The sequence below is a fragment of the Sapajus apella genome, unplaced genomic scaffold, assembly GCF_009761245.1.
Source record: "Sapajus apella isolate SASKATOON/1434 unplaced genomic scaffold, GSC_monkey_1.0 scaffold56, whole genome shotgun sequence".
Classification (NCBI taxonomy): domain Eukaryota; kingdom Metazoa; phylum Chordata; class Mammalia; order Primates; family Cebidae; genus Sapajus; species Sapajus apella.
This window is the reverse complement of record NW_022436996.1, coordinates 9429540-9455398: the sequence shown is the minus strand read 5'-3', so window position 1 is coordinate 9455398 and position 25859 is coordinate 9429540. Positions and strand designations below refer to the sequence as shown.

Genomic DNA, 25859 nt, shown 5'->3' with positions numbered 1-25859 from the left:
AAAGAAAATGTACACAGTTGTCATTTTGGAGTCTAAGATAACCAGGCTGTCTTTTGTTTTGTTTTTAGATGGAGTCTCACTCTGTCACCCAGGCTGGAGGGCAGTGGCGCCATCTTGGCTCACGCAACCTCCACCTCCCAGGTTCAAGTGATTCTCCTGCCTCAGCCTCCCAAGTAGCTGGGACTACAGGCGCACGCTATCACACCCAGCTAATTTTTAAAATATTATTAGTAGAGATGGGGCCAGGATGGTCTTTATCTCTTGACCTTGTGATCTGCCTGCCTCAGCCCATCTTTTTTTTTTTTTTGTTTTTTTTGAGATGCAGTCTTGCTCTGTTGCCCAGGCTGGAGTGCAGTGACAATCTCAGCCCACTGCAACCTCTGCCTCCTGAGTAGCTGGGATTATAGGCATGCACTACTATGCCTGGCTAATTTTTGTGTTTTTAGTAGAGACAGGATTTCGTCATGTTGGCGTTGGTCAGGCTGATCTCAAACTCCTGACCTCAGGTGATCCACCCGCCTTGGCCTCCCAAAGTGCTGGGATTACAGGTGTGAGCCACTGTGCCCAGCCCAGGCTGTCATTTTTATAGCCAATATACACCATTCTTTCTTTTAATTGTAGGGAAGACTAATAATTTCACAAGCAAATCCATTATGGATGCACATCCCTACCCCAATTTAACTTTATAGCCGCATCAATTAAATTGTATTTTAAATAAGCACTGAAGTGACCCCTGATTGGTTCAAGACCAATTAGAGATCATGCCCATGAACTTCTCCTTCCTATCCATCCTCATTGAGTCAGACAGCCCTGCTTCTCATCTTCTTTATACTACTTCTGTTTCTGAACTAACTTAATTATTCCTTTCTGAAACATCGTTCTACCTGGGGAGTTTCTTCATTCTCTTCAGAGAAGTCAGTCTTTCGGGGCAAGTCTTAGTTCTGCTTTCAAAGTTTATCATTTTCATCTCTGATCACTCAGACCCTGAATCTAGTCCACTTAGAGCCCAGGCATTACAGGGTAGTACATTCCGAAAGGCTACAAACAAGGACTTCGGCCTCATCTTGAAATAAAGGAAAATGTAGGTGTCAGCCAGAGCTGGGGGAATAATCAGGGGACGTAACAAAGGCTAGAATAAAAATGAAACCCACACAGTTAATGGCGCTGGGATCAGGAATGTGACAGTGAGATTGAAGATTTATAACTATGGTCTGTGAGGCTCAGAGCCACGATTCCAAAATAGATATAAATGGTTGAAGCAAAGAGTTGCAGCAGGTAGGCCAGTTAAAGTAAAGAGGAAAGGCTGGGCATGGTGGCTTACACCTGTAGTCCCAGCACTTTGGGAGGTTGAGGCAGCTGGATTTGAGAAAGTATATTCTGCTGTTGCTGGATGAAGTAGTCTGTAGATGTCAACCAATGGCTTATTATTAATCATGCAAGTCCTGGGGAACCCAACAGATGTTTTAGCTGAGTCTGCACGTGTTGGTTTGAGAGTTCTCCAAATTCACTCTCATGTGGAATGTGATGTGTTGTAAAGGGAAGACTTAAAATGTGCTAATTCCAGTCCTACATGTGTATTACTGAAATCTAGGAGCGACTGCAGCAACATTTTAGAATTTAGACCAATATCGGCTTTGAGGGAATAGCATTTTCTTGTTGGCACTGTTTAACCTTGCCAGGGGCATCACCATGAAAATAAAGTCAGGCATAGTGGCTGACACCTGTAATCTCAGCACTGGGAGGCTGAGGCGGGTGGATCACCTGAGGTCAGGAGTTCAAGACCAACCTGGCCAACAAGATAAAAACCCCATTTCTATTAAAAATTAAAAAATTAAATAGGCATCATGGCACGCACCTGTAATCCCAGCTACTTGGGAGGCTGAGGCGGAAGAATCGTTTGAACATGGGAGGCAGAAGTTACAGTGAGCCGACATCATGCCAGTGCACTCTAGACAGGGCGACAGAACGAAACCCTGTCTCAAAAAAAAAAAGAATGAAAAAAGAGAGCACTTACTAAATTATTAGTGTTTTTGTTTCAATATTTTAAACTACTGTTGGTTTCTGCTTATTGAAGGAGGTTAGAAAAAAACCTATTAAGAAAATGCAAATTATTTCTAAAGGATTTTTGAGGTCTGACATGTATCTCCTTTATTTTTGCCTATTAATATTAAAATTAATTTTTTCCCCTGAGCACACACCGACTGGCAGTGGCAGGCAGCTCAGAACCATGTGGGTGCCTCTGAGCACCTTTCCAGATAACGGTCAGACTGCGTGGTCTACACATACACTCTCTGTGTTTTTTTTTTTTTCCTGAAACCTTTGCTTCTCTGTGTTTTGCGTGGAGATAATGTTCCTCCAAGACCAAGTGCTGATGCTAATGGGAAGAATGACATGGCCCCCAAACAACTGCACCATACGTTTTTGTTACTTAATGGGACCTCATTTCTCTCCCCTTCTTAAGAAAAAATTACCTAGAGGTAAGACTGGACAGTGTGGAGCCAGGTCCTGGTGTCCTGAGGTTGATCTGTTGTTGTCAACTCTCCAGCCTCAGGGAACTCTCCTAAAGCTCTTGTAATTGATCTCTTTAGCCCCTGGCTGGATGAAAAATGTAGACGCTGAATGTACTCTCAGAGATAGCGCAGGCAAGAGCAGCTTTCTGCAGACCATCAGATCTGTCCCTCAGCCTGGAGAGCACCAGTTTGTGTACACGAAATGGTGAATGATGCTCCCCTCGTTCCTGTAGCACCCCAGTTTTCTTCTTTGGCAATATTCTTGAATGGTACTGGGTCATTAGGAAGTGTTTGAGTGTTAAAGTATCACTTAGGATCACAACTGATCCCCAGAAATTATGTCTAAATATGTCAGCTCTCCATGAAGCAATGTCCTCACACCTCTTCGTATGCCGTATTTGGTTTACCGTTTTAAGAAAGAGTAAGATAAAAGTTATGTGTATTTTCTCTTTGTGAAATTGGCCTTTAGAATTATCTTTTTAGTGGAAATGTATGGAATAAAAGGTCATAATTCAGTTATGATTGTTATTATGTTCCTGGTTTAGCCATTTAGGAGATTATTTGGTGAATGTCGCCTCACTAGGTACTTAGAAGTACGGCAGTGGTAGCAGGCAGACACGGTCCCAGTGGGCAACACTGAGATGTGCCCAGCAAGAAAGGGCGATAGCAAGGAATTCCTTGCCATAAGCTCGGCTAATTTTTTAATTTTTAGTAGAGATGGGGTTTCACTACCATGTTGCCCAGGCTGGTCTTGAACTCCTTACCCACCCGCCATTATTGAGGAATTGGCAGGTGTGATTAGAATGGGGATGGGGTTTGGGCAGTCTGTAACAGGGCAGCCTCGGCCTGTCTTGGACATTCAGAGAAAGTGTCCCTGAAAAAAGTGTTTACGATGAAGAAAATAGTTAGAGCTAACTAGGCAAAGGGGGATCCCAGACAGAACAAAGCCCCTCAGAGGGCCTACACACAGCCCATCTTAACAACTAAGAAGCCAGGTGTGACCCGAGGTAGAAGGTAAGCGTGAAGGCAGGCATAGGCTGGCCAGACCAGGGGAGACCTTGAAAGCCATGTTGATGATATTAGCTTAATCCTAAGGGCACGAGGAAGCAGATGGAGAGTGTTACAGTCATGGAATTGATGGGATGTATGTGCTTGCTGCCATGTAGAAAGTGAGTTAAAAGGAGAAGAGTTACAGTTGTGATGGTTAATACTGAGTGTCAACTTAATTGGATTGAAGGATGCAAAGCCTTGTTCCGGGGTGTCTGTGAGGGCGTTGCCAAAGGAGATTAACATTTGAGTCAGTGGGCTGGGAAGGCAGACCCACCCTCAATCTGGTGGGTAGCATCTAATCAGCTGCCAGCAAATATAAAGCAGGCAGAAAAACGAGAAAAGGAGAGACTGGCCTAGCCTCCCCACCCACACTTTCTCCTGTGCTGGAGACTGCCTATCCTCAAACATCAGACTCCAGGTTCTTTTGAGACACAGATGGGCTCACCTTGCTCTTCAGGCTTGCAGATAGCCTATTGCGGGACGTTGTGATTGTGTACGTTAATACTTAATATAATACTAAATATATATATGTGAACTAATAGGATATATATATCCTATTAGTCTGTCCCTCTAGGGAACCGTGACTAATACACAAGTGTACCAGTTAGATTTGTTGTCGTGGTTCAGATAGTGATAGTGGCCCACTGGAGACTGGGCTGGGCATGGGGGGAATGGGGAGAAGAATGAGGCAGAGACCCCAGCTTTGTAACGGACGGGTTTTGTATTTTGACAGTTGTTGAAACTGGATGATGAATACATGGGGTAAGTTTTACTACCCTTTCTAATTGTTAATATCTTTGAATTTTTTCCACAATAAAACATTGAAAAGAAATGGTCGGGTTGTGGATCAAGTGGACTCACGGGAGTTGTGAGTCAGAAAGCAGGAATTGTGAGTCCTGGGTGTCTGGCTCGAGCCGCTGGCTGAGTGGTGGCACTTGTCAAGAAGAGCTCCAGAGAACGCAGGACTGGGCAGCGGATCAGCCCATTCATGACAGAGGGGTTTGGGAATCCCGTGATGGCCAAGGGCGGGTCGTGGAAGCTCTCCTGGGGGAAGCTTGGTCTAGACGTGAATGTGTTCGTTATGGGCATCGCAACAACTGAAATCATGTAGGAGTTGAATGTGAGCCCTCAGGACAGGCCCTGAGAGGTGTCCTGTTTCTTACATGTGAAAAGCTCTCGTGAGTACATGGAGGGTCCTGAATCAAACCAGTTACTACTTTTGTTTATTTTTTTAAACCTCAAACATTCATCCTTAATTTTCTTGAAAAAATGCACATTTGATCCAGCTGATCTCTCCTTCCAGTTTTATAGCCTGACTTCGTCATTTACCTCCGGAATGCTAAATCTACTCCCCTTTTGAAAATCTTTTCTCTGTTTGCTGACTACGTCCTTAACATTCTCTCCCCTGTATTATCCTAGTATGTTGTCTGCCCCTTGACTGGTTCCTAAATTCACATTTTCAAGGCCAGATTTTTGTTTGTTTTTATAGAGTCTCGCACTGTCACCCAGCCTGGAGTGCAGTGGCATAATCTCGGCTCACTGCAACCTCCGCCTCATGGGTTCAAGTGATTCTCCTGCCCCAGACTCCTGAGTAGCTGGGATTACAGATGCCCGTTACCACGCCCATCTAATTTTTTGTATTTTTAGTAAAGACAGGGTTTCACCATGTTGGCCAGGCTGGTCTCGAACTCCTGACCTCGTGATTCGCCCACCTCAGCCTCCCAAAGTACTGGGATTACAGGTGTGAGCCACTATGCCCAGCCAAGGCCAGAGTTTTGACATTCTTCTCTTAGTGGGTTCTGTGCAAGTCCTTCCATCTCACCAGCTAGACTGCTGTAGTTGAAAGTATCTTGGAATTGGAGTCTGAAGACTTCTTTACTCCGGGAGATTTGGGTTTACGTGCGAGAAGTTGTTTCTGGCATTCCTTGGGAAATTTATATTTTTTCAATTCCACATCTGAGAAAAAATGGCCAAAAAATTTTGAGAAAATAGGGAAAAGTATAATTCTGAAACGTTATAGTCAACATAGAGACATCACTGGTTCAAAGGAGTCCATCAGTGACAAGTCGCAAGCAGGAGTGTGGAGTAAGTCAAGGCTGGCATTTTCCAGAACAAGGGTGAGGGAGTGTGGCAGGGAAGCCATGCAGGCTGAGGGATCAGGCTGCCAGGTGGGCGAAGCCTTGCACATGTGGGTCTGTAGCCCCTCTGCTGCTAAGGGTGAGTCATTCTTGCAAATAAAATTAATATTAATGTTTATATGCATAACATACTTTACAAAAATACTGTGAGTCATTTTCCAAAAAAAATAACAAGTTTTGGTTCATGCCTGTAATCCCAACTCTTTGGGAGGCTGAGGCAGGTGGATCACAAGGTCAGGAGATCCAGACCATCCTGGCCAACATGGTGAAACCCCATTTCTACTAAAAATACAAAAATTAGCTGGGCATGGTGGCGTCACCTGTAGCCCCAGCTACTCGGGAGGCTGAGGCAGGAGAATCGCTTGAACCCAGGAGGCCGAGGTTGCAGTGAGCCAAGACTGCGCCACTGCACTCCAGCAGGGGCAACAGAGCGAGACAATGTCTCAAAAACATAAAACAAAAAACCAGCAAGTTTTGGAAGCAAATTGAGTCCTTAAATTAGCAGTTTTGACACTCAGTTCTTTGTAGGGCTGTTAACTTGTTAAGAGATCCTGCATGTTACCTTATTTGAAAACTACCCAATAACGTTTCTAGGGTTTTCCAGTGTTTGAATCCTTGCCGTAGGCTGAGGACTTTGTAAATACTATAACAGAAGGAAGGCAGAGAGAAGAATATGTGAATGTTGTGGAATAATTTGACATGAAATCTGAAGGTGATCTAAAATCTGAATTGGCAGAAGCAGTATCTCTTTCAGTAGCAAAATCACAATTAGGTCAAGCAGAAAATGTTTTCATTGTTTAAAAGAAGCAAGCTTATATGAAGTAAGATGTGGCCCAACTTGGGGGTGCTTTTGTTTCACTCTGAAGATTAAGACCATCCAGGTAAAGTGGAAGTGTCCCTACATCTGGGGTAGCCGTGAAACAGAGAGCAAGGCTATCTGGTAGTGCAGTTAACGCTGTATGTGTTTCAACATTTTTAAGACAGTAATTTTGAAATATTAAATATCTGCAGTATTGCCTTTCAATATTAATTATTTGGCAGTTATTTTGCATTAATTTCCCTTTTAATGTTTTCTCTTATCAAATGTTCATGTCAGGAAGAGACCATATTTATATCTTATTGGACTTATAATCTTATCACAATATATTCATAATAATAAACCTTGCATTTATTATATAGCTCTTTTTTAAAAAAAACAGGAAACCTCTGACACTCTTCTTTATTTCTATTTTTAAGATGGCATCTCGCTCTGTTGCCCAGGCTGGAGGGCAGTGGCCTGGGGATTGCGCAACTGCACCCCAGTCTGCGACAGAGTGAGACTCCATCTCAAAATAAATAAATATATAATAAAAACAAGTAAATCAATCAAATGTCTAAAAAATGCCGAATAGGTAGACTTGGGGGAGTGTTGGTCTCTGGCACCTGAGCCCTGCAGATTAATGTATCAGTGATGTGGAAACAGGCTTGCCCCTGTGCCTGGGTCTGTGCTTGGCTAGGGGTGGCCCAGAGCTCCCTCCCACCAGCCTTCCCAGCCTGGCTCCCGCAGAGCCCAGAGCCAAGCCTGACTCTGCCGCCGTTTTCCTGGCAGTGTACTTAGCTGTGACAGTTCTTCATCTGTAGAATGGGGATGAAAACAGCACCTGCTTCCAGTGTGGGCTGTCTCGGTCCCATGAAGGGTGGTGGGGGCGTGCACTGTGTGCCCAGCAGCAGCACTGTTTTCACATTAGCATTTAGCTCGGTTTCCTTTGCCTTCCATTGCTGCCGCCTTCCTTTGGCCACAGAAGCCCCCTGGCTGGCCTGTTGCATTTCCATATTGTTCCTTGGTCCAGGGATGCCCCATTGCTGCCCACGCCACACTCTACCCCTCTTTCTGCCCTGCGATCAGGCCCTGGCCCCAGCAGTGCCGCACAGATCTGAGTCTCTGGTTTGTAAGGGGTGGGAGCCGAAGTCAAACTCCCTCCCTGAGCCACAGATCTCGCTGGCTGAATGCCCTTCTCCAGCTGAAACAGAGTCCAGAATTGCACTCTTTAACAGGGTCAAATTGGCAAAGCAGAGCTGCCACTTAGAAAGTGCTGTTTTCATGATCTCTTTGAGTTTTCACTGTTCGTAATGCAAGATTGAAATCAGTATTCAGAGTGTGGAGAATATATTGGTTTTTATTTTATATGTATAATCAGAATGTCCTGTGTGTTTCAATGATGGTACCAAAAGTATGTCTTGATCTTATTTCTTAACTTTGTAAAGGTATGTATAGCTTTTAGAATATTTTATATGCAGTAACCAACTTTTATTTCTATTTCTGCCCCCATTTAAGGACCCCAAGATGTATGTACAGACAGTGCTTGATGTTCATAAAAAATACAATGCCCTGGTAATGTCTGCATTCAACAATGACGCGGGCTTTGTGGCTGCTCTTGATAAGGTAGGCTGTGGCGGTTGTGACTTGCCTGTAGTGTATCTGGGTGGGGCGTTTGTCTCTAACTGTGCTCTGTGTCACACAGGCTTGTGGTCGCTTCATAAACAACAACGCGGTTACCAAGATGGCCCAGTCATCCAGTAAATCCCCTGAGTTGCTGGCTCGATACTGTGACTCCTTGTTGAAGAAAAGGTATTAAATGACCCTGTGTTTTCTTGATATGCCTGTTTAAAACGTCAGCTTTAAATTAAAATTTACATTTTACATACATTAATTTGCGAGTGTTGTCCCTTATGAGAAAATGCTTAAACATCATCATCTTTCCAGTTGAAAATATGCATTCCCTCCCCCTGGCTGTTTTTAAAACAGAAGCGTCTCATTGTATTGTGGGACTTCGGTTATTCTTCATCCAGTACTAACCAGTGTCACTTGAGAATGTAGTCGCAGAAATCTGAAGTGAAATATTAGCAAGCCAGAGTTGTCAGTTAATAATAATTCTTCAAAACATGGTGCAGCTTCCTAGGAACCCAGCAGTACCACGTCTGGTGTGATTTCCTATATTAACAGAGAACCATGTAAAAACGATGTGGCCTTTTCGGTAAATGATGGGAAAACATTTGATGAAGGTCCATGATAGCTTTCTCTTAACCCAGTTTACCCAAGGCCAGTGAGAAACTGAGTATTTGATGTTTTTTTTCCTGTTTATTGCAGTAAACAGAAACATTTATTCTGGTTTAATGTTAATTTAACAACTGTGGTGAGATCTTCTCCAGAAATAAAAAGGGACTTTAAATTGGAATGCCTCTCATGACTTGGTTTCATTTTGGGGGGCCACGTATTATGACTATGGAGATATTCTATTGGGTCTTCAGTGTGTTTGACAGAACACTTAGTGTCCTTTTTTTTTTTTTTTTTTTTTTTTTTTAAAGATTTAGTCTCGCTCTGTTGCTTAGGCTGGAGTGCAGTGGCACAATCTCGGCTCACTGCAACCTTGCAGCCTCCACCTACTGGGTTTAAGCGATTCTCGTGCCTTAGTCTCTCCGGAGTAGCTGGGACTACAGGCACGCCACCATGCGCGGCCAATTTTTTTGTTGTTTTCGAAAAGGAGTCTTGCTCTGTCGCCCAGGCTTGTGTGCAGTGGCGTGATCTCAGCTCACTGCAGCCTCAGCCTCCCGGGTTACTTTTACGGTGACGCTCACAGATCTGGTTTGTATTTTTAGTAGAGACGAGGTTTCACTGTGTTGGCCGGACTGGTCTCGAACTCCGACCTCAAGTGATCCACCCACCTCAACCTCCCAAAGTGCTGGGATTACAGGCATGAGCCACTGCGCCTGGCCGTAGAGTCCTTTTTATCTGTTGTCTTTTCATGAATGGCCCTCATCAAGCCTTCTGATTATTAGTTAAGGTCACTGGCGCAGACAGAATGGCAGAGACATTTCCACAGCATCTCTTGAACAGCATGCGTTGTGCGAGTGGAATCCGGGCGGCACTTAGTTGAACTGCTCCGAGGGAAGAGGAACCCGCTTGACCCAAGAGTGTGCAGAATAGGGGTGGGTTTTCTGAACCAACTGTTCTGAAGTTGGAGACACCTCTTCAGAGGTTGTGTGGTGGCTGATTCATTTTCTATGAATTAGGGGGTCTTGTTCATAAAGCAGTCTTGTAGAAGGGACTGTACAAAAATTCATCTACCTGTAAGTCACCTTTGAATTATCGTTTGTTCATAGGATGACTCAGTTGTTAAAGGACAGTCACCCCTTTTGTAGATACAACTACAAACAGCACTTTGGTAGGAATTGAAACCCCTTCGTTACCTTTAATGATCGGGTCATGGAAAGGAATCTGTGTGCCTTTTTGTTTCTTCAAAGTTACATTGCAGCAGACTAGAAAGCAGTTGAAAAAGTTAATTTCCTTAAATTTAAGTGGATGATCTTAAAGGAAAACTTCCTTCAGAATGTTTTTGGAAACGTTTTATAAATATCTCCTGTTGGTTTCCATCTTGGATATTCTAAGTGATTATTTCATAATCTGTTTTTCAGTCATGAGGTTATAGTATGAGATTGCCGTTTGCTGTAGGTCAGGAAAGTCAGCCTTCCCTCTTCCTCTGTGCTAATCTGATGAGAACTGATCTTTTGAATGCTTGAACCTGCATTCTGACTAATTGGTGCTTGTTTAAATGTACTGATGTTTTAAAACACTGTGCCTTTTTAAAATTTGCAGTTCCAAGAACCCAGAGGAGGCAGAACTAGAAGACACACTCAATCAAGTGGTAAGGTGCTTCATAATCGTTCCCATTCTTAATAGCTGTGTTCTTCACAAGTTGTTTGTAATGTTATTTACAGAGGGCCTCTGAAATGTGAAAAGTGACAGTCATTGATTTTATTCCGAATCTGTGGTTTCACTCCCTAAATTGAGTTACTACTTTTAGCATTTGTACTTTCCTCATTAATGTCAGTCCAACTTACTGTGAATTCAGAGATTCACAAAACTTTGAAGACTCTGGGGCAGAGTTTTCATCATCATAAATGTTGCCGTACAGACCTGCCTAAAGCCAAGGGCACAAGCTCCTGGCTTGTGGCCAGTGACAGTCGTCTCTGCACTGTTGGCTTGTGAGTGGCCAAGGACAGTCAGCTCTGCACTGTCAGCTTGTGAGTGTGCTTGTTAAGTGTGTTATCTTGGTGGCTTTGCCAGATGGTTGTCTTCAAGTACATAGAAGACAAAGACGTGTTTCAGAAGTTCTACGCGAAGATGCTGGCCAAGAGGCTTGTCCATCAGAACAGTGCAAGTGACGATGCCGAAGCCAGCATGATCTCCAAGTTAAAGGTGAGTTTCATCTTTTCCTGAAAAATTGCAGCTTCTGAGTCAGTATTAAAACAGTCTCTCCAGGTTATGAGGCAGCAGAGGAGTTTGTGCAGGAGTTTGTACAAGAAGCTCGGCCACTGCTCTTCTGAGAACCTCCCACACCTCCCACTCTACTCTGTTGGGCCCCAGTGCCTTCCTGAGTCCTTCCCCACCATGCTGTGGGGCTTCCACGCTCCCCAGGCCTGGCTGGGGCCTGTTCACCGTCTATGCGGCCTCTCCTGCCTCCCACACCTTTGGCCTCGGACCACATTCACGTTGTGCTGGCCCGGAGCTGAGCGGAGGTTTCATTTGCTCTGGGTTCAGTTACTTTGCTATCGTGCAGTTCTTCCTCTGCCACTTCCTTTACGCTCGCCCATGTGTGTTGGTGAGTGCTCTAATTTGACTTGGAGCATATTTTACTTTGACCTGAAATTATGTGGTTATCTTTGTCAGCTTGGGCTGCCATCACAGAATACCATAGGCCAGGTGGCTTAAACAACAGAAACAGTTTGTCACAGCCCTGGAGGCTGCAAGTCCAAGACCAAGGGGCCAGCTGATTTGGTGCCTGGTGCAGGCCCTCCACCCACCTTTTTCTGTGCCCTCACCTGTAGAGTGCAGAGCTCTTGTGCATCTCTTACAGCCACACCCATCCCGTCGTGAGGGCCCACCCTCAAGACCTCATCACCTCCAAATGGCATCACATTGGAGGTTTGGGCTTCAACATAGGGATTTTGGGGGGACGCAGTTCAGTTTCTGGTAAGAGATAGTGACAAATTATTTCACCATTGTATTCTACCATAGTGTCAGAATACCTTGCTCTTAGGTGCTCAGAAATTGCGTGTGTATGAACTTCACTGTGCAACATGGAGCTGTGGGGTTTTCTGACTGTGTTAATTTCAGTCCGTGCATATTTATACTGTGAAATAGAACAAAATGTAACTGGCTTTGCCAGTAGTTCCATATAATTAAATATATATTGTGTACTGTGATTTCTCTAAGATTCCCTTGTGTACATTTTTATTTTTGTACAAATTAAGACAGTTACCTGGGTTCTTTTCAGCAAGCTTGTGGTTTCGAGTATACTTCTAAACTTCAGCGGATGTTTCAAGACATTGGTGTGAGCAAAGATCTGAACGAGCAATTCAAAAAGCACCTGACAAATTCTGAACCCCTGGACTGTGAGTACCTGCATGTCTGTGCCTTGCTGTCACAGGCAGAGTTCTTTGTAGCAAATGAAGAAATGACAAAGTATTAGGTAAAGGTGGGAGGGGCTTTGTCCGAAATTCAAGAACTGAAAAGCAGGAGATTCCTCCCAAAGGCGCCACCCACCTCCCCCAACTCCTGTGTGACAGTAGGAGATGGCGATTCCTGAAGCACTGTCAGCTCTCCTGCGGCAAGGCCACCACCTGTTGGGATCTAGGGAAGGACCCACAGGCTAGGTTTCCTGTTGTAAACCTTAGCTTGGATCTATTCCAGCACTTATTTTAATGTTCACTTGGCCTGCATAGGTAACAGTCAAGCTGAAGACTTGTGGCTTCAGACGGGGATTGGGGATCAGTACAGGCAGGGTGCAGGTGGTTGATTTCTCCAGGAGTGGCAGCTGGGCTGGTATTTTAAGGTCTTGCAGTAGCAGTAGGATGGCAGATTTCTTCTTACATCATCTTTTGATAATCTTTGTCTTTTTAAATGAAAAATTGAGAACTTTATTTTTCCCAAATCAGAAATATAATTCCATTGTTAAACTGGACAGTTCTGCCAGTGGGCTTTTTAACTATCTGCGAAGATGAAATTACTGTTGTAATTTATAGATCATGTGTGTCTTTTCACAGTAATAAGTGATACACACACTGTAATGAAGTTAGCGGTCTCCTGCTTGTGAGTTTCCGTGAGCTTGGGGCTGTGATGGTGATGCTGGGCCTGGCAGGCACAGGCGTGGCTCGAGTGGACTGGGCGATTCAGGACAGAAAAGGAAAGCAGGGGAAGCAGGGCAGGCGTGTGACAGCAGAAGTCCGAGACGGAAGCAAAATGAAGACTGTCACTCCTTGGAAGAAAAGAATATCTGGCTTTTGCACCTTTTGCTAATTTTAATTGAATAAAATATTCAATTCTTAATTTTATGTTCAAGGAGGATTTTGATTTAATGTGCTTTTTAACAAAGAGCAATCCACATCTGAAATTATTGATTTTTTTCAATTTATAAACCAATTAATGGATTCTAGAATGTTCACTCTCCCCTCTCTTCCACTCCCCAGTGGATTTCAGCATTCAAGTCCTGAGCTCCGGGTCCTGGCCCTTCCAGCAGTCTTGTACGTTCGCCTTGCCATCAGAGGTAAGGACGGGTCTGTCTGCCGTCCTGTTAGTGCTCAGTGGAGGGTGGGGCAGGGCAGCCTTCGCTGTGGAAGGGGACAGGCCTGCAGCTGTCCTTCCCGCTGGCTGGCTGCGTCACAGTGAACCGTGGGGGCAGCACTCAGGGAAGTGCCCTGTGTGGTGGGGCAGGTCTGGTTGTCTAAAGGTGGGCTGTCTGTCCCAACCCTACAGACCTGTCTTTATCTTGTAAAGTAGAACCTAATTATTTCTGTAATGAACACCTTGATGAACCTGCTGGTCTTGAAGCACAAACCTTTTTTAAGATTGTACCTTCCAGTGCTTAAAGTGCTTTACAAGAGAGGCAGACACCACCTGGCGTTTGTATTTTACTTTCATGTAAGCACTGACTTTGTACTGTAAGCTTGGAACAGTGTGTTTCACTTAGAAAGGCTGCCTGTAGGACATCGTGAGGTCTGTATCCCGTATAACACTGTCCTTTCCTCTAGCTGGAACGCAGTTACCAGCGATTCACAGCTTTCTATGCCAGCCGCCACAGTGGCCGAAAACTGACGTGGTTATATCAGTTGTCTAAAGGAGAACTGGTAACTAACTGCTTCAAAAACAGATACACTTTGCAGGTAAGATCCCATTTATATCTTAAAATTTTTTTTCATTCTAAGTGAACATAAGGCAGATTATAGAAATCATTATCAGCCAACCCAGCAGCAGAACCTAGAGTGCAGCTTCTGGGGAAATAGTGGTGAGTTTAAAGCATAGAGTTTAAGAATCAGATGAGCCAAATTCCAGTTCTTTCTGGCTGGGGAGCAAGTTATTTAATGATTGTGAGCCTCAGTTTTCTTCTCCACTAATGGGGGTGTTAGTGCTTATACTTGGGAATTGACATGAAAATTGAATGATGTATTTAGGAAGTGTTTGGCACGGCTCCTTCCTGACACACATCAAGTGTTAGGTAGCGGTTTAAAAAGCTGGAGTCGCATGCCTTGTGTTATAACAGCTCTCCACCTTTGACAGAGCAGTTTCACATTAATAACACTCAGTGCTTACAACAATATTGAGTACAAACTAATTTAAAACTATGAAACCAAGAATATTTCCATTTTGTAGGTGAGAAGACTGAGGCTTGGGTTAATTTCAGTGAATTTCTCTGAATCCTAGCTTGTATGTATCTGAGCCAGAATTTCAGTTAAGGTCTTTTCTCTTAAAATCTAGGCTTGGCTGGTGTGGTGGCACATGCCTGTAATCCTAACACTTTGGGAGGCTGAGGCCAGAGGATCGCTTGAGGCTAGGAGTTTGAGACAAGCCTGGGCAGCATAGCAAGACCCTATCTCTAGATATTTTTTAAAGTAAAAAGAAGAAAAATTCCAGGCTCTTTCTGCTTCCACTTTGTGCACAGTGGGCTTTACAAGTAATGGCATATTTTAATATCTGAGACGGTTTCGCCAGTCAGCTTCTAAGAACAATTGCAGGTCTGTGTTTAAGTATTAAGAGACTTCACAATGGGTTCTGCAGACTCAAGCTGCTCATTAATTTAAACTTTTGGTAACTCTACTCTGATTTAAAATTGTTAAAATGCATAGTATTGTTATGCTGGCTCCAGAGGTCTTTATCAACTTGAATGTTTCTTACTATACAATTGAAATTTTATTTATCCCAAATATACATAGAAGAATCCGTGTGATCCACTGTGGTACCTGGAATTTCAGTGTCCAGTTTTCGACAAGGCGGAGGCTTTAGCCTAGGGTGTGTCTGCCATGTTAAGGTAGCCAAGAGCGGGCCCAATAGAAAACATTAGCAACACACTCGTTGCCTTGTATCTCTGTTCAAGGCCCTGGAAGCACTGCTGTCTGTGGGCCTCCCTGAAACAGGCATGTGATATTTTTTGTTTGTTCTCTTCACTGACCAAGGTCTTGCCTAGGCAAGCAATGATTGACGGTCATGGGTCACAACTTGTTGCTGTCGATTATGCAAGAAAAGAGGGAGAAGAGAGGAAGGAGTCCTCAGGGGGCGTTCATTCGCGGGCACACAGTCAGCAATCAGGAACCAACACGTGCTACCTGTCTTTTAGAAGATAATGTAGGGCCAGGCGCCATGGCTCACGCCTGTAATCCCAGCACTTTGGGAGGCTGAGGAAGGCAGATCACAAGGTCAAGGGTTCAAGACCAGCTTGGCCAACGTGGTGAAACCCCATCTCTACTAAAAATACAAAACTTAGCTGGGCATGGTGGCGGGCACCTATAATCCCAGCTACTCAGGAGGCTGAGGCAGGAGAATCACTTGAACTCGGGAAGCAGAGGCTGCAGTGAACCGAGACCATACCACGGCACTCCAGCCTGGGTGACAGAGCAAGACTTTGTCACAAAAATAAAAAAAGATACTTTAGTGCACTTATCATTTCATACTTAAACAGTAAAAGTACTTAGGATTAATAAACCAAATATAGTTTGATATTTGTGCTGTTACATCAATAATGTGCCAAGAGACAATTTTCCTTAGCCCGTGTGCCAAAAACAGATTTGGAGATTGATGCTTAACATGTCCATATATACCAGGTGTGTGAATATGTGATCTTTTCTGTAAATGAGTGAGGACATATCCACATAGACAATACATTTAAAAAAAACTTCAAATGGTTTTAATGTTTGAAAACATGGAAAATGACCTGACTTTGGGAAACGTTGCGCTGCAGCGGCATTGCCACATCTTATATTCCCTTTTAAATAGATCTGCTTTTTTTTGCACTTGTTTAAAGAATTTGTTTCATAAATAAGTTCTTCAAACTTAGGCTGTATATTTTTGGAGGTGTTTCCATGCATTTAAATGTTCCTTCTTTTCCTTTTACATGGGGGACCTCAAAGGCATCTACATTCCAGATGGCTATCCTGCTTCAGTACAACACAGAGGATGCCTACACTGTACAGCAGCTGACGGACAGCACTCAAATTAAAATGGTATTCTTACTTCAGTCTCTTTGTTGCATCAAGTTGCCATTTCCTCGTTCTCATGGATATTGTTAGGAACGATAAGGGAGACGATAAGGGCATCGTTCATTTGAAATAGATGTTTACCTCATGAATACGAATATGCTCTTATTCCAGGATTTTAATACGCATTACAAAAAGCTTAATTTTAAAACTCAGTGTTGAGCCAGGCATGGTGGCACATGCCTGTAGTTCCAGCGTCTCAGGAGGCTGAGGCGGGAGGATCACTTGAGCCTGGGAGGTCAAGGCTGCCATCAGCTGTGAGCATGCCACTGTACTCCAGCCTGGGTGACAGAGAGACCCGGTCTCCTAAAAATAAAACTCAGTGTAACACACACCCCTATGCTTTTCTCTCATTCATTTAACCAATTCTTAACTGTTTCTCCAGCTAGGCTTTTCTTGCTAAGCTTAAATTTTCACTTTAGTGTTATTTTTCCTGCTACTCATATTTTTTATTGAGGTATATTTCAGGTAACACAATTTCACATAACATAAAAGTCGCCGTTTAAAGTGTACAAAGTGGTTTTTAGTATATTCACTAGCTTATGCAACTGCCACCATTATCCAATTCCAGAATGTTTTATCACCCCAAAAAGAAACCTGCACCCATTAGCAGTAACTACCGTTAACCCCCAGCCCCGACAACCATGAATTTACTATCAACATGCCTACTCCAGAAATTTCATATAAAACAAGTCATGTAACATTCGACTTTCTGGGCCTGCCTTCTTTCATTTGGCATATACTGTTTTCAAGGTTCGCCCATGTTGCAGCGTGTGTTGGTACTTTATTTCTTTTTGTAGCCGAATAATTGAGTGTATAGATGGACCGCATTTTATTTGTTCATCAGTTGATGTACACTGGAGTTGTTTCCACCTTTTAGCTATTATGAACAATGTTATGAATACATGTTTTCAGTTTTCTTGGATATAGAATTGCTGAGTCATGTAATAACTGAATTTTTTGAGGAACTGCCAGACTTCCATATGGGCTGTTTCAGTTCATATTCTCACCACCAGCGTATGAACAGCTTTCAGTTTCTCCACGTCCTCACCAACATTTGTTATTTTCCTTTTTTAAAAAAATTATAGCCATCCCAGTGGATATGAAGTAGTATCTTGCGGTTTTTGACTTGTGTTTCTTCAAGAGCTAATGGTGTTTAGAGTCTTTTTTGTGTTTATTGGTCATTTATATATCTTCTTTGGAGAAATATTTGATCAGATTCTTTGCCCATTTTTCAATTGGGTTATTTGTTTTTTTGTTGTTGTAAGAATTCTTTTTTTATTCTACATACTATATCCTTATCAAATGTGTAATTTATAAATACTTTCTTCCACTCTATGAATTGTCTCATTACACACATTTTTAATTTTGATGAAGCCTGTTTTATCTATTTTTTCTTTTTGTTGTTTGGGATTTTGGGTCATTTCTAAGGAATCATTGCCTAGTCTGAGGCTAAGAACTGTTCTTTCCCTTTTGTTTGATGCTGGCAAACTTGTCAAAAGTCAATTGGCCATAGGTATATGGGTTTATTTCTGGATTCTCAGTTCTTTTCCAGTGATCTATATAACTGTACTATGCCAGTATCACACTGTCTGTTTACTGTTGTTTTGCAGTAAATCTTGAAATTGAGACCCCTAGCTTTGTTTTTTTTCCCCTAAGATTATATTGGCTATTATGGCTCCCTTAGGTTACCTTATGAATTTGAAGATCAGCTTGTCCATTTCTGCAAAAGGTACAGTTGAGATTTTGATAAGGATTGCACTGCATCTGTAGATTGCTTTGGGGAGTATTGCCATCTCAACAGTATTATAAGTCTCCCACTCCATGAACATGGGATGTCTTTTCACTTATTTAGGTTGTTTTCTCTTTTAACTGTTTCTCATGGTTTTTAGTGTAATGCATCTTGTACTAGTTTAAATTTATTCCTAGTTTATGATATTTTTATGTTATTGTAAATGAAATTGGTTTTTTGTTTTTTAATTGAGACGGAATCTTGCTCTGTCTCCCAGGCTGGAGTGCAGTGGTGCAATCTGGGCTCACTGCAAGGAGCCTGCCAGGTTCCAGCAATTCTCCCACCTCAACCTCCTGAGTAGTGTGCCGCCATGCCTGGCTAATTTTTTTTATATTTTTAGTAGCGTCAGGGTTTCACCATGTTGGCCAGGCTGGTCTTGAACTCCAGACCTCAAGTGACCTGCCTGCCTCAGCTTCCCAAAGTGCTGGGATTACAGGCATGAGCCACGGTGCCTGGCAGAATTGTTTTCTTAATTTCACTTTTTTTTTTTTTTTTTTGAGATGTGGTCTCTTCCCACACTTGCTCAGGCTGGAGTGCAATGGTACAGTCATAGCTCACTGCGGTATCAGCGATCGTCTCTCCTCAGCCTCCTGAGTAGCTGGGACTACAGGTGCTTGCCACCATGCCCAGCTAATTTTTATGTCTTTTTTTTTAGAGATGGGTATCACTGTGTTGCCCAGATTGGTCTTGAACTCCTGGGCTCAAGTGACACTCTGACCTTGGCCTCCCAAAGTGGTGGGATTACACAGGCATGAGCCACCATGCCAGCCTCTTCCCCTTTCTGATTGCTCATTGCTAATGTGTAGAAATAAAACTGATTATTGGATTTTGATCATGTATCCTATAACATTGCTAAAGCTTTATTAGCTCAAAGAGTTTTGGGGGGATTCTTTAGAGTTTTTTGATACACAGTCATCATCTACAAATACAGACAGTTTGACTTCTTCCTTTTCTATTTGGCTGCCTTTTATTTCTCTTTTGTTTTTGTTTCCGCCTGATCCTTCTGGCTAGAATTTGTGGGGCACCGTTGGATGGGCGTGGTGAGAGCAGTCATCCTTGTCTTGTTGCTGCTTAGTGGGAAAGCTTCCAGTCCTTCACTGTTTCACTCCAGTGCTAAACAGTGGTGGCGTTAGCTGTTTTTCCTAGATGTCTTTCATGAGACTAAAGAGGTTCCCTTTTATTCTTGCCTTTTATTAGTTTATTGCCTTTTAATCAAGAAAGAGTGTTGTATCGTGTCAAAATGCTTTTTCTGCTCTCTCGAGATACCTGTGCCTCTTGTCTGTTAATATGGGGTATTGCACTGATGTTGAACTGTGTTCTTTGGGTGAATCCCACTTGGTCGTGGTATATATGTTGTTGGGTTTAGCTTGTGGTATTTTCTCAAGTTTTTCACTTATATTCATAAGGGATAGTAATCTGTTGTTTGCTCATGGTGTTCGTTTGGTTTTGGTGTCCGGCCAATACTGGTCTTATGGACCGTGAGTTAGGAAAGTCATTTTGAATGACTGTTTCGTAGTCATTCTTCTTTTATGATGATCAGTGTCCAAGTTGAGCTGTCATGAACTTAAGAAGTGAACAGGTTCCTGAAGATTTCATTGAAGAAATAAATTGTGCATGGTTTCCAGCATAGGTTCGAAGTCCCAAATCCAAAAACCCAAATTCCAGAATGCCCCAGAATCCAAAAATTTTTGAGTACCAACATTGATGCAAAAAAAAAAAAAAGCTTATCTGAGCAGTTCAAATTTTGGATTTTCCAATCAAGGCCGCTGAATGAGTAAATACAATGCAGTATTCTGAAATCAAATATTTCAAACAAGGGTTACTCAACCTGATTTAAGTATAACAGAATTGTTCGTTTTTGTTATTGGGTGGTCAAGGCCAGAGTTGATTTCACTTCTAGAAGTCAGGGTGGACAGAAGCAGTAAATTTAGCGAACCGCTAAGAAGTACCAACTTTTTTTTCCTTCCAGCATTTTCTTCTTTTGGGGTAATTTTTTTTTAATGGAAAAATGGACTGTGAGGTTGCCAGTGGTGGTTATTGCAAAGAAAAATGCATTTTCCCTTTAACTTCCTCTTTTTCTCGTTAATTGCAGGACATTTTGGCGCAAGTCCTACAGATTTTATTAAAGTCGAAGTTATTGGTAGGTTTGTGCGCTTTTTATCTTACGCTAGAAGAAAGCCTTTTCCTGAGATTAATAGTAACAGTTGTTTTCTTATAGGTCTTGGAAGATGAAAATGCAAATGTTGATGAGGTGGAATTGAAGCCAGATACCTTAATAAAATTATACCTTGGTTATAAAAAGTAAGAAAAATCTAATAAATAGATGGCCCTAGACCACAGACATATCCCCTGGGAGCCCGAATACATCTCTCAGTATTGTTACAAACCGGGGGAGGTCGGAGACTCAGGATGAAGCTGTGTGAGTGCCCCCAGGCTGGTGCCCTTGGATTTCATGGAGTCCTAAAGCTGTGAGGCTGAAGGAGGGCTGAGGCGTTGAGAACACTTCCCGGGAGTGTGAGATGGGCCTTCGCTTCCATTCAGCAAGCTTCGATGTTTCTCCATCCAACTCTGAGCTTCTGGGCTTTTTCTTTTTTTGGCAAGTAGGTCTCCTTAAATGACGCACCAAGAACGTTTGGACCTTATGTCCAAGTGGCTGGATTTTATTTCACTTGACACAATTTGGGAGAGCAAATTATTAAGGACCTGGATTTTCTGTAACGTGGACGTCTCTGTTAATGGCAAAGTAGGAAACTGCCCTGTGATGCGACTCTGCCCAGTGTTGGGCAGAGGACATTTTCACAGAGTGAATAGAAATCAACACTCTACCCTCTGTCTAGGGAAGCAGAACACTTCTTGAAGGCTGAGGAATAGAAAGCAGCCTCATTTGCCTGCCTTTTAACATAATAGTGATTGGTTTCCTCAATTTTCTTGATAGTAAGAAATTAAGGGTTAACATCAATGTGCCAATGAAAACCGAACAGAAGCAGGAACAAGAAACCACACACAAAAATATTGAGGAAGACCGCAAACTACTGATTCAGGTGACTTTACCTGCGTGCCGGTGCCAGGTGTGCTGTCCCTCACGCAGGGACGGCTCGCGAGGACGGGCCGTGGGTGGGGGCGACTTGGGAGTGGTTGCCGGACGAATGGGTCTGTGATGGCAGAAGGTGGCCAGGTGGAGAGCCAGGGCCTTGTTACCTGAATTAGTCCTTCATGTCACCAGGTAAACGCGGGCAGTCCTCTTGCTGAAAATGTTGGACAGCAAACACTGTGGCAGGTTCAATTGAAATGAGGGGGAAGGAGAGTCATTCAGTGGGGAGGGTGGGCAGCTTCCGTGGCCTGGAAGACTTCATTTTTTCTCCTGTTTTAAATCCTTTATGATTGAGTTAACGTATGTAAGTTAAAATTGCTCAAAAGACAAAGACATTTTAGTGTTTGCCACGTTCGAGTTGAAACCTAGGCAGGTAGAATTGGTTCCCTCTCCTCTCACCTGCAGGGCGCTTGTCACCTGTGAGGAAATTGTGGTCCTGTGCAGAGACACAGAACGTCGGCAGCCTCTGCGTGGCTTGCCCTTAGCAGTGCTCAGTGGTTACAGCTCTAAACGCGCCTCTTCTTCCTTGTCTGGTTGCATAGGCGGCGATCGTCAGAATCATGAAGATGAGGAAGGTTCTGAAACACCAGCAGTTACTTGGCGAGGTCCTCACTCAGCTGTCCTCCAGGTTCAAACCTCGGGTCCCTGTGATCAAGGTACAGGACTTACATAGCAGTCACATGCCTTTCTTAACGTAGAAGATAAAAGATGTAGCAAAAAGTGGATTGGTTGCTGTAGCATGAAGAAGGGAGCTGGCTTCTTTGTATGTAGAGGATTTCTACAAAAGAAAATTGGCTTCAGTTTAACTCTGTTGAAACACACATACAAAGAAGTGCACAGGTGATAGAGCACCAGCCTGATGACTTTCACAGTCAGTGCACTGTGTAATCTGCACCCAGGTAAGAACTGAAACATGACCAGCATCCCGGAAGTCCGCCCGCCCCAGCCAGTACTTGTGGTCCCGCAGAAAATCACTGTCATGTCTTCTGACACCATAAAGCAGTTTTGCCTGCTTTTGCATGATACATAAATGGTTTCTAGAGCACACACTCCCGTGCCTGGTAGGAATTCCCTCACATTATCTCCGGGAGATTCAAGTGTTGCAGTATGGGGAAGCACTGGTTCGTTGTCACTGCCCTTAACGGTGCTCTGTTGTGGGAACATGCCTCCCTTCATGTAGCCCACTGATAATTGACATTTGGCTTATTTCTGGTGAGGTTTGTTTAAAATGGTAACTAAGCCGGACTTTCCTTTTCTGAAACCACTTGGGTAAGTCACAGCCAGTGGAGAGCTTCAGGGGTGGCATTGATGGGTGACTCCACAGCAGACTGGAGCCTTGCACAGGTGCCAGTTCGTTCATGCTGTTCAGGGGTCTCCGCAGTCCCCTGTTCCCTGTTCATGGCCTCTTCTTGCGAGACCGAGTCGTGCCCAGAGGCAGCAGACTTGGGTAGAAAGGGAAACTGTGGCCCCCGTGGCTCACACAGCCCCTGACTCCAGTTCCTAGGGTGGGTGCTGGAGGGACGCGAGTCACCCTCAGCAAGTGTTAAGGAAATGAAAATTGAAGGAACTCCATGCCCAAAGGCTTAGCTGCCCAGGATGTAAAACTCGATGCTAACAGATCTGGGGTTGGGGGGACTGCTCCCCACTGAGCTCCGAGTGTGGGGAGATCCGATCGGGGTGAGGGGCAGCCTCTCTCTGTTCTGATGATAATTTGTGTTTTTCTTTTCTTTCATTACCTCTTCCTTTTTAAAAATAACACCCAGAAATGCATTGACATTCTAATCGAGAAGGAATATTTGGAGCGAGTTGATGGTGAAAAGGACACCTACAGTTACTTGGCTTAACCCTTCTGGAGAGGTCTGTGTGACCCTCAGCAAATAGTTCATGTTGGAAAGAATGAAAACAACTCAAGCTCATAGCAGCCAGCCTGCCGCCATGGACCTCCCTTTTTAAAACTGAGACCAAGACTCCCATCAGCTGGTCTCGGATTTACATCGGAACTGCTCAGGATTGATACATTTCAAGTCTGTAAATACGGACACCAATGCCATTTACCCTAATTTAAGAAGAGCAGGGACTGACCCTCCCGCCGAGGGCTGCATGCTACCGCGTCTCAGTCAGTACAGGGGCTCCCCAGGTCGCCGCTGTCACCTTGGCAGCGCCTGTCACGTTGGCAGCACTTTGAGAGCAAGTCTGAATGGACCCACGTGTAATCTGCTATGGAAAACCATTTGTATAGTGTGTTTCATTTTTTAATGTGTGAAAATAAAGAAAATTAAAGGATTTCTGTACAAGTCGCATTTGGTTTTGTTTTAAGTTTTACTAATTTCTATATGTAAATAAAAGATATAACGATTGTGCACATCTATATTCCTAGTGTCTTCCTGTAGTTTAAAAGGCTGTATTCTTTGGGTGGAAAATTTTTAAGATCTTAAAATTTTAAGGCCTTGTGTAGTCTTTTTTAAAAATCATGCTTATTTTTGTGACTTCCCATGGTGACTTGAATGCAGCGTGTCACTGTGTTCAGTGAGTCGGTGACCATACGTTGATTCGACAAACTAGGCGGGAAATAATATCTTTCTCTTTGCAGGTGGGGAATCTGAGGCGAGGTGATGGAGGCTGCCTCTAGTGGGTAGAGGAGGTAGGATCGAAGGTGAGTGGCCAGGCTCCGGGATCCCTGATCACCGTCAGCCTCTGGTGCCCGAGTTTGAGTCAGCGTGGAGCAGTATGGGCACAGGGTGGTATCAGCCTGCTGGTCCACACTTCCATTCCAGTCCCAGGAGGTGGTTGTGAGGAGCTGACAGACTGAAACGTCAGCTTTGACGGGTGAAGCTCCCTGGACTCACCCTCATGCCAGCAGTACGTCAGGGAGCTGAGGTTCTCTTGCTTTTCAGGCCCCTGCTGGCAAATTGGACCCTGTTCTTGGCTTGTTAGAAAAGTTATTCCTCCCTGAGAATGGATTGTTTGCCCCAGTGTGTCCCCAGGAGAGGAGATCCTGGGCCGTGGGGGTGCAAACCCCATCCCCTCCTCCTGGCACGAATGTGACCACATCCTGGGCATCCTGGGAGCAGCGCCCCTCCCCCCGGCCCTACCGGGAGTCCTACATGTTGCCTGCCTGTGTCTCAGTGTTGTTTCTGCCTTCTTTCTCACTTGCCATGACACTCACTTCCCAGCCAAAGGGCAGAAGACATGGAGAAGTGGCAGCAGAGACTTTTCCCAGCCAGGCTCGGAGATGCCACTCTGCTCCCAGGAACTCTTTTCCTCGTAGAAACTTCAGGTACCTCATGGGTTTCACAAGTGATGTATCTTGAACATCCTTAGCACACCATCCCTGTGCCCAAATGCAGGTTATTCGGGTTGAGGAGGCATCGCTAACAAAATAAGCCCAAGTTCTGGATTTTCTCAGGACACTCAGACACCTGACGGGTTAGTTTCAAAAGGTACGTAGGGCCGGGTACCATGGCTCACACTGGTCAGCCCAACAGCTGAAGAGAGCCCAGCCTGTGCAACGTAGGGAGCCCCCATCTCTACAAAAATTAGCCGGGTTTGGTGGTACACATATTTGTCATCCCAGCCGCTCATGAGGTGGGAGGATCACTTGAGCCCAGGAGGTTGGGGCTGCAGAGAGCCAAAACCACTGCACTCCAGCCTGGGCAACAAAGCAACCTTGTCACAAAGGTTACATAGGTTAAAAAGTAATGGTAATGAACAGCATCTAATGGATTCCACATTTCTTTTGAGTATATCTTCTTTTTCAAACAATCTAGTGAAGAGTTTCAGTATAAAAGCCAGGCAGGAGCAGGTGGTATTCCAAACCACCCTGCGCTCCACAGGACAGACTGGGAGTGAAGCTCACCTGTTGCTTTTCCTCAAACCAGACAATTTTTCTGCCAGTGAGCAAAGTATGCTGCAAAGAAACATCACAGACCCACTTTCAGAGCCTGCATATTTCAGTCCTTTGAATGATAGGAAACGTCACAATGAGTTTGCTGGTCTCTCCAGTTCCTCCGGGATCAAGCAGGCACTTGGGTAAGTAACTTGGTCCCATGGAAATTCCTCCTGGTAAGCAAAGGTGAGCTGAGGGATGGGTGAGTCCGGAGTTCATCCCATACCTTCAGATTCCTGGCCTTTACCTGCTCCCCTTTGCACTGGGTAAGTGTACTGTGCTGACTGGCTTTCCAAGACCTGTGTTTAGGTCCATATGTCCCTTATATGTAGGTTGACTGCATTTCCCTTGGTAAGAAATGGAAAGGGTGACATTCTCTAATTTTTTTAGGACAATCTAGTAAGTGGTAGTCTTCCATAGTTGCTTCGAGGCAGAGTGTCCCAGGCTTCTGGAAACCCTCTGATGTTCAGTCCCGACACGGGAGCATAGTTAGAACCCAGGAGGAAGGCCACATTCCTCCCAGTTCTCAAGCCCTCTTCTTGAAGAAAATACTTGTAAATTACCATGGTATTGCACATACAATTGACATTTTGTTACTGTGAAAATTGTGGCCAGGCACAGTGGCCCACGCCTGTAATCCTGGCACTTTGGGAGTCCAGGGCGGGCAGATCACTTGAGGTCAGGAGTTCGAGACCAGCCCAGCCAACACGGTGAAACCCCATCTCTACTAAAAATACAAAAATTGGCCAGTTGTGGTGGTGCACGCCTGTAGTCCCAGCCACTTGGGAGGCTGAGGCAGGGGGATCACTTGAACCCAGGAGGCAGAGGT

At 44.1% G+C, this 25859-nt stretch overlaps 1 protein-coding gene across 3 annotated transcripts in view; it reads left to right on the top strand.

The window, feature by feature from the left end:
• CUL1 (cullin 1) overlaps positions 1-23445 on the top strand; it is a 99812-nt gene extending 76367 nt beyond the window's left edge. For 2 of the 3 annotated variants that reach the window (XM_032245133.1, XM_032245135.1), the window contains exons 10-22: positions 8013-8120; positions 8200-8306; positions 10332-10380; positions 10803-10934; positions 12013-12130; positions 13205-13281; positions 13766-13897; positions 16136-16228; positions 20146-20193; positions 20272-20354; positions 20989-21094; positions 21687-21800; positions 22908-23445. In XM_032245133.1, coding sequence (XP_032101024.1) covers positions 8013-8120; positions 8200-8306; positions 10332-10380; positions 10803-10934; positions 12013-12130; positions 13205-13281; positions 13766-13897; positions 16136-16228; positions 20146-20193; positions 20272-20354; positions 20989-21094; positions 21687-21800; positions 22908-22988 — 1248 coding nt within the window. In that variant the 3' untranslated portion in view covers positions 22989-23445. The remainder of the gene's footprint in view (positions 1-8012; positions 8121-8199; positions 8307-10331; positions 10381-10802; positions 10935-12012; positions 12131-13204; positions 13282-13765; positions 13898-16135; positions 16229-20145; positions 20194-20271; positions 20355-20988; positions 21095-21686; positions 21801-22907) is intronic. The other variant, XM_032245134.1, reaches the window with a different exon arrangement.
• The last annotated feature ends 2414 nt before the right edge of the window (positions 23446-25859 follow it).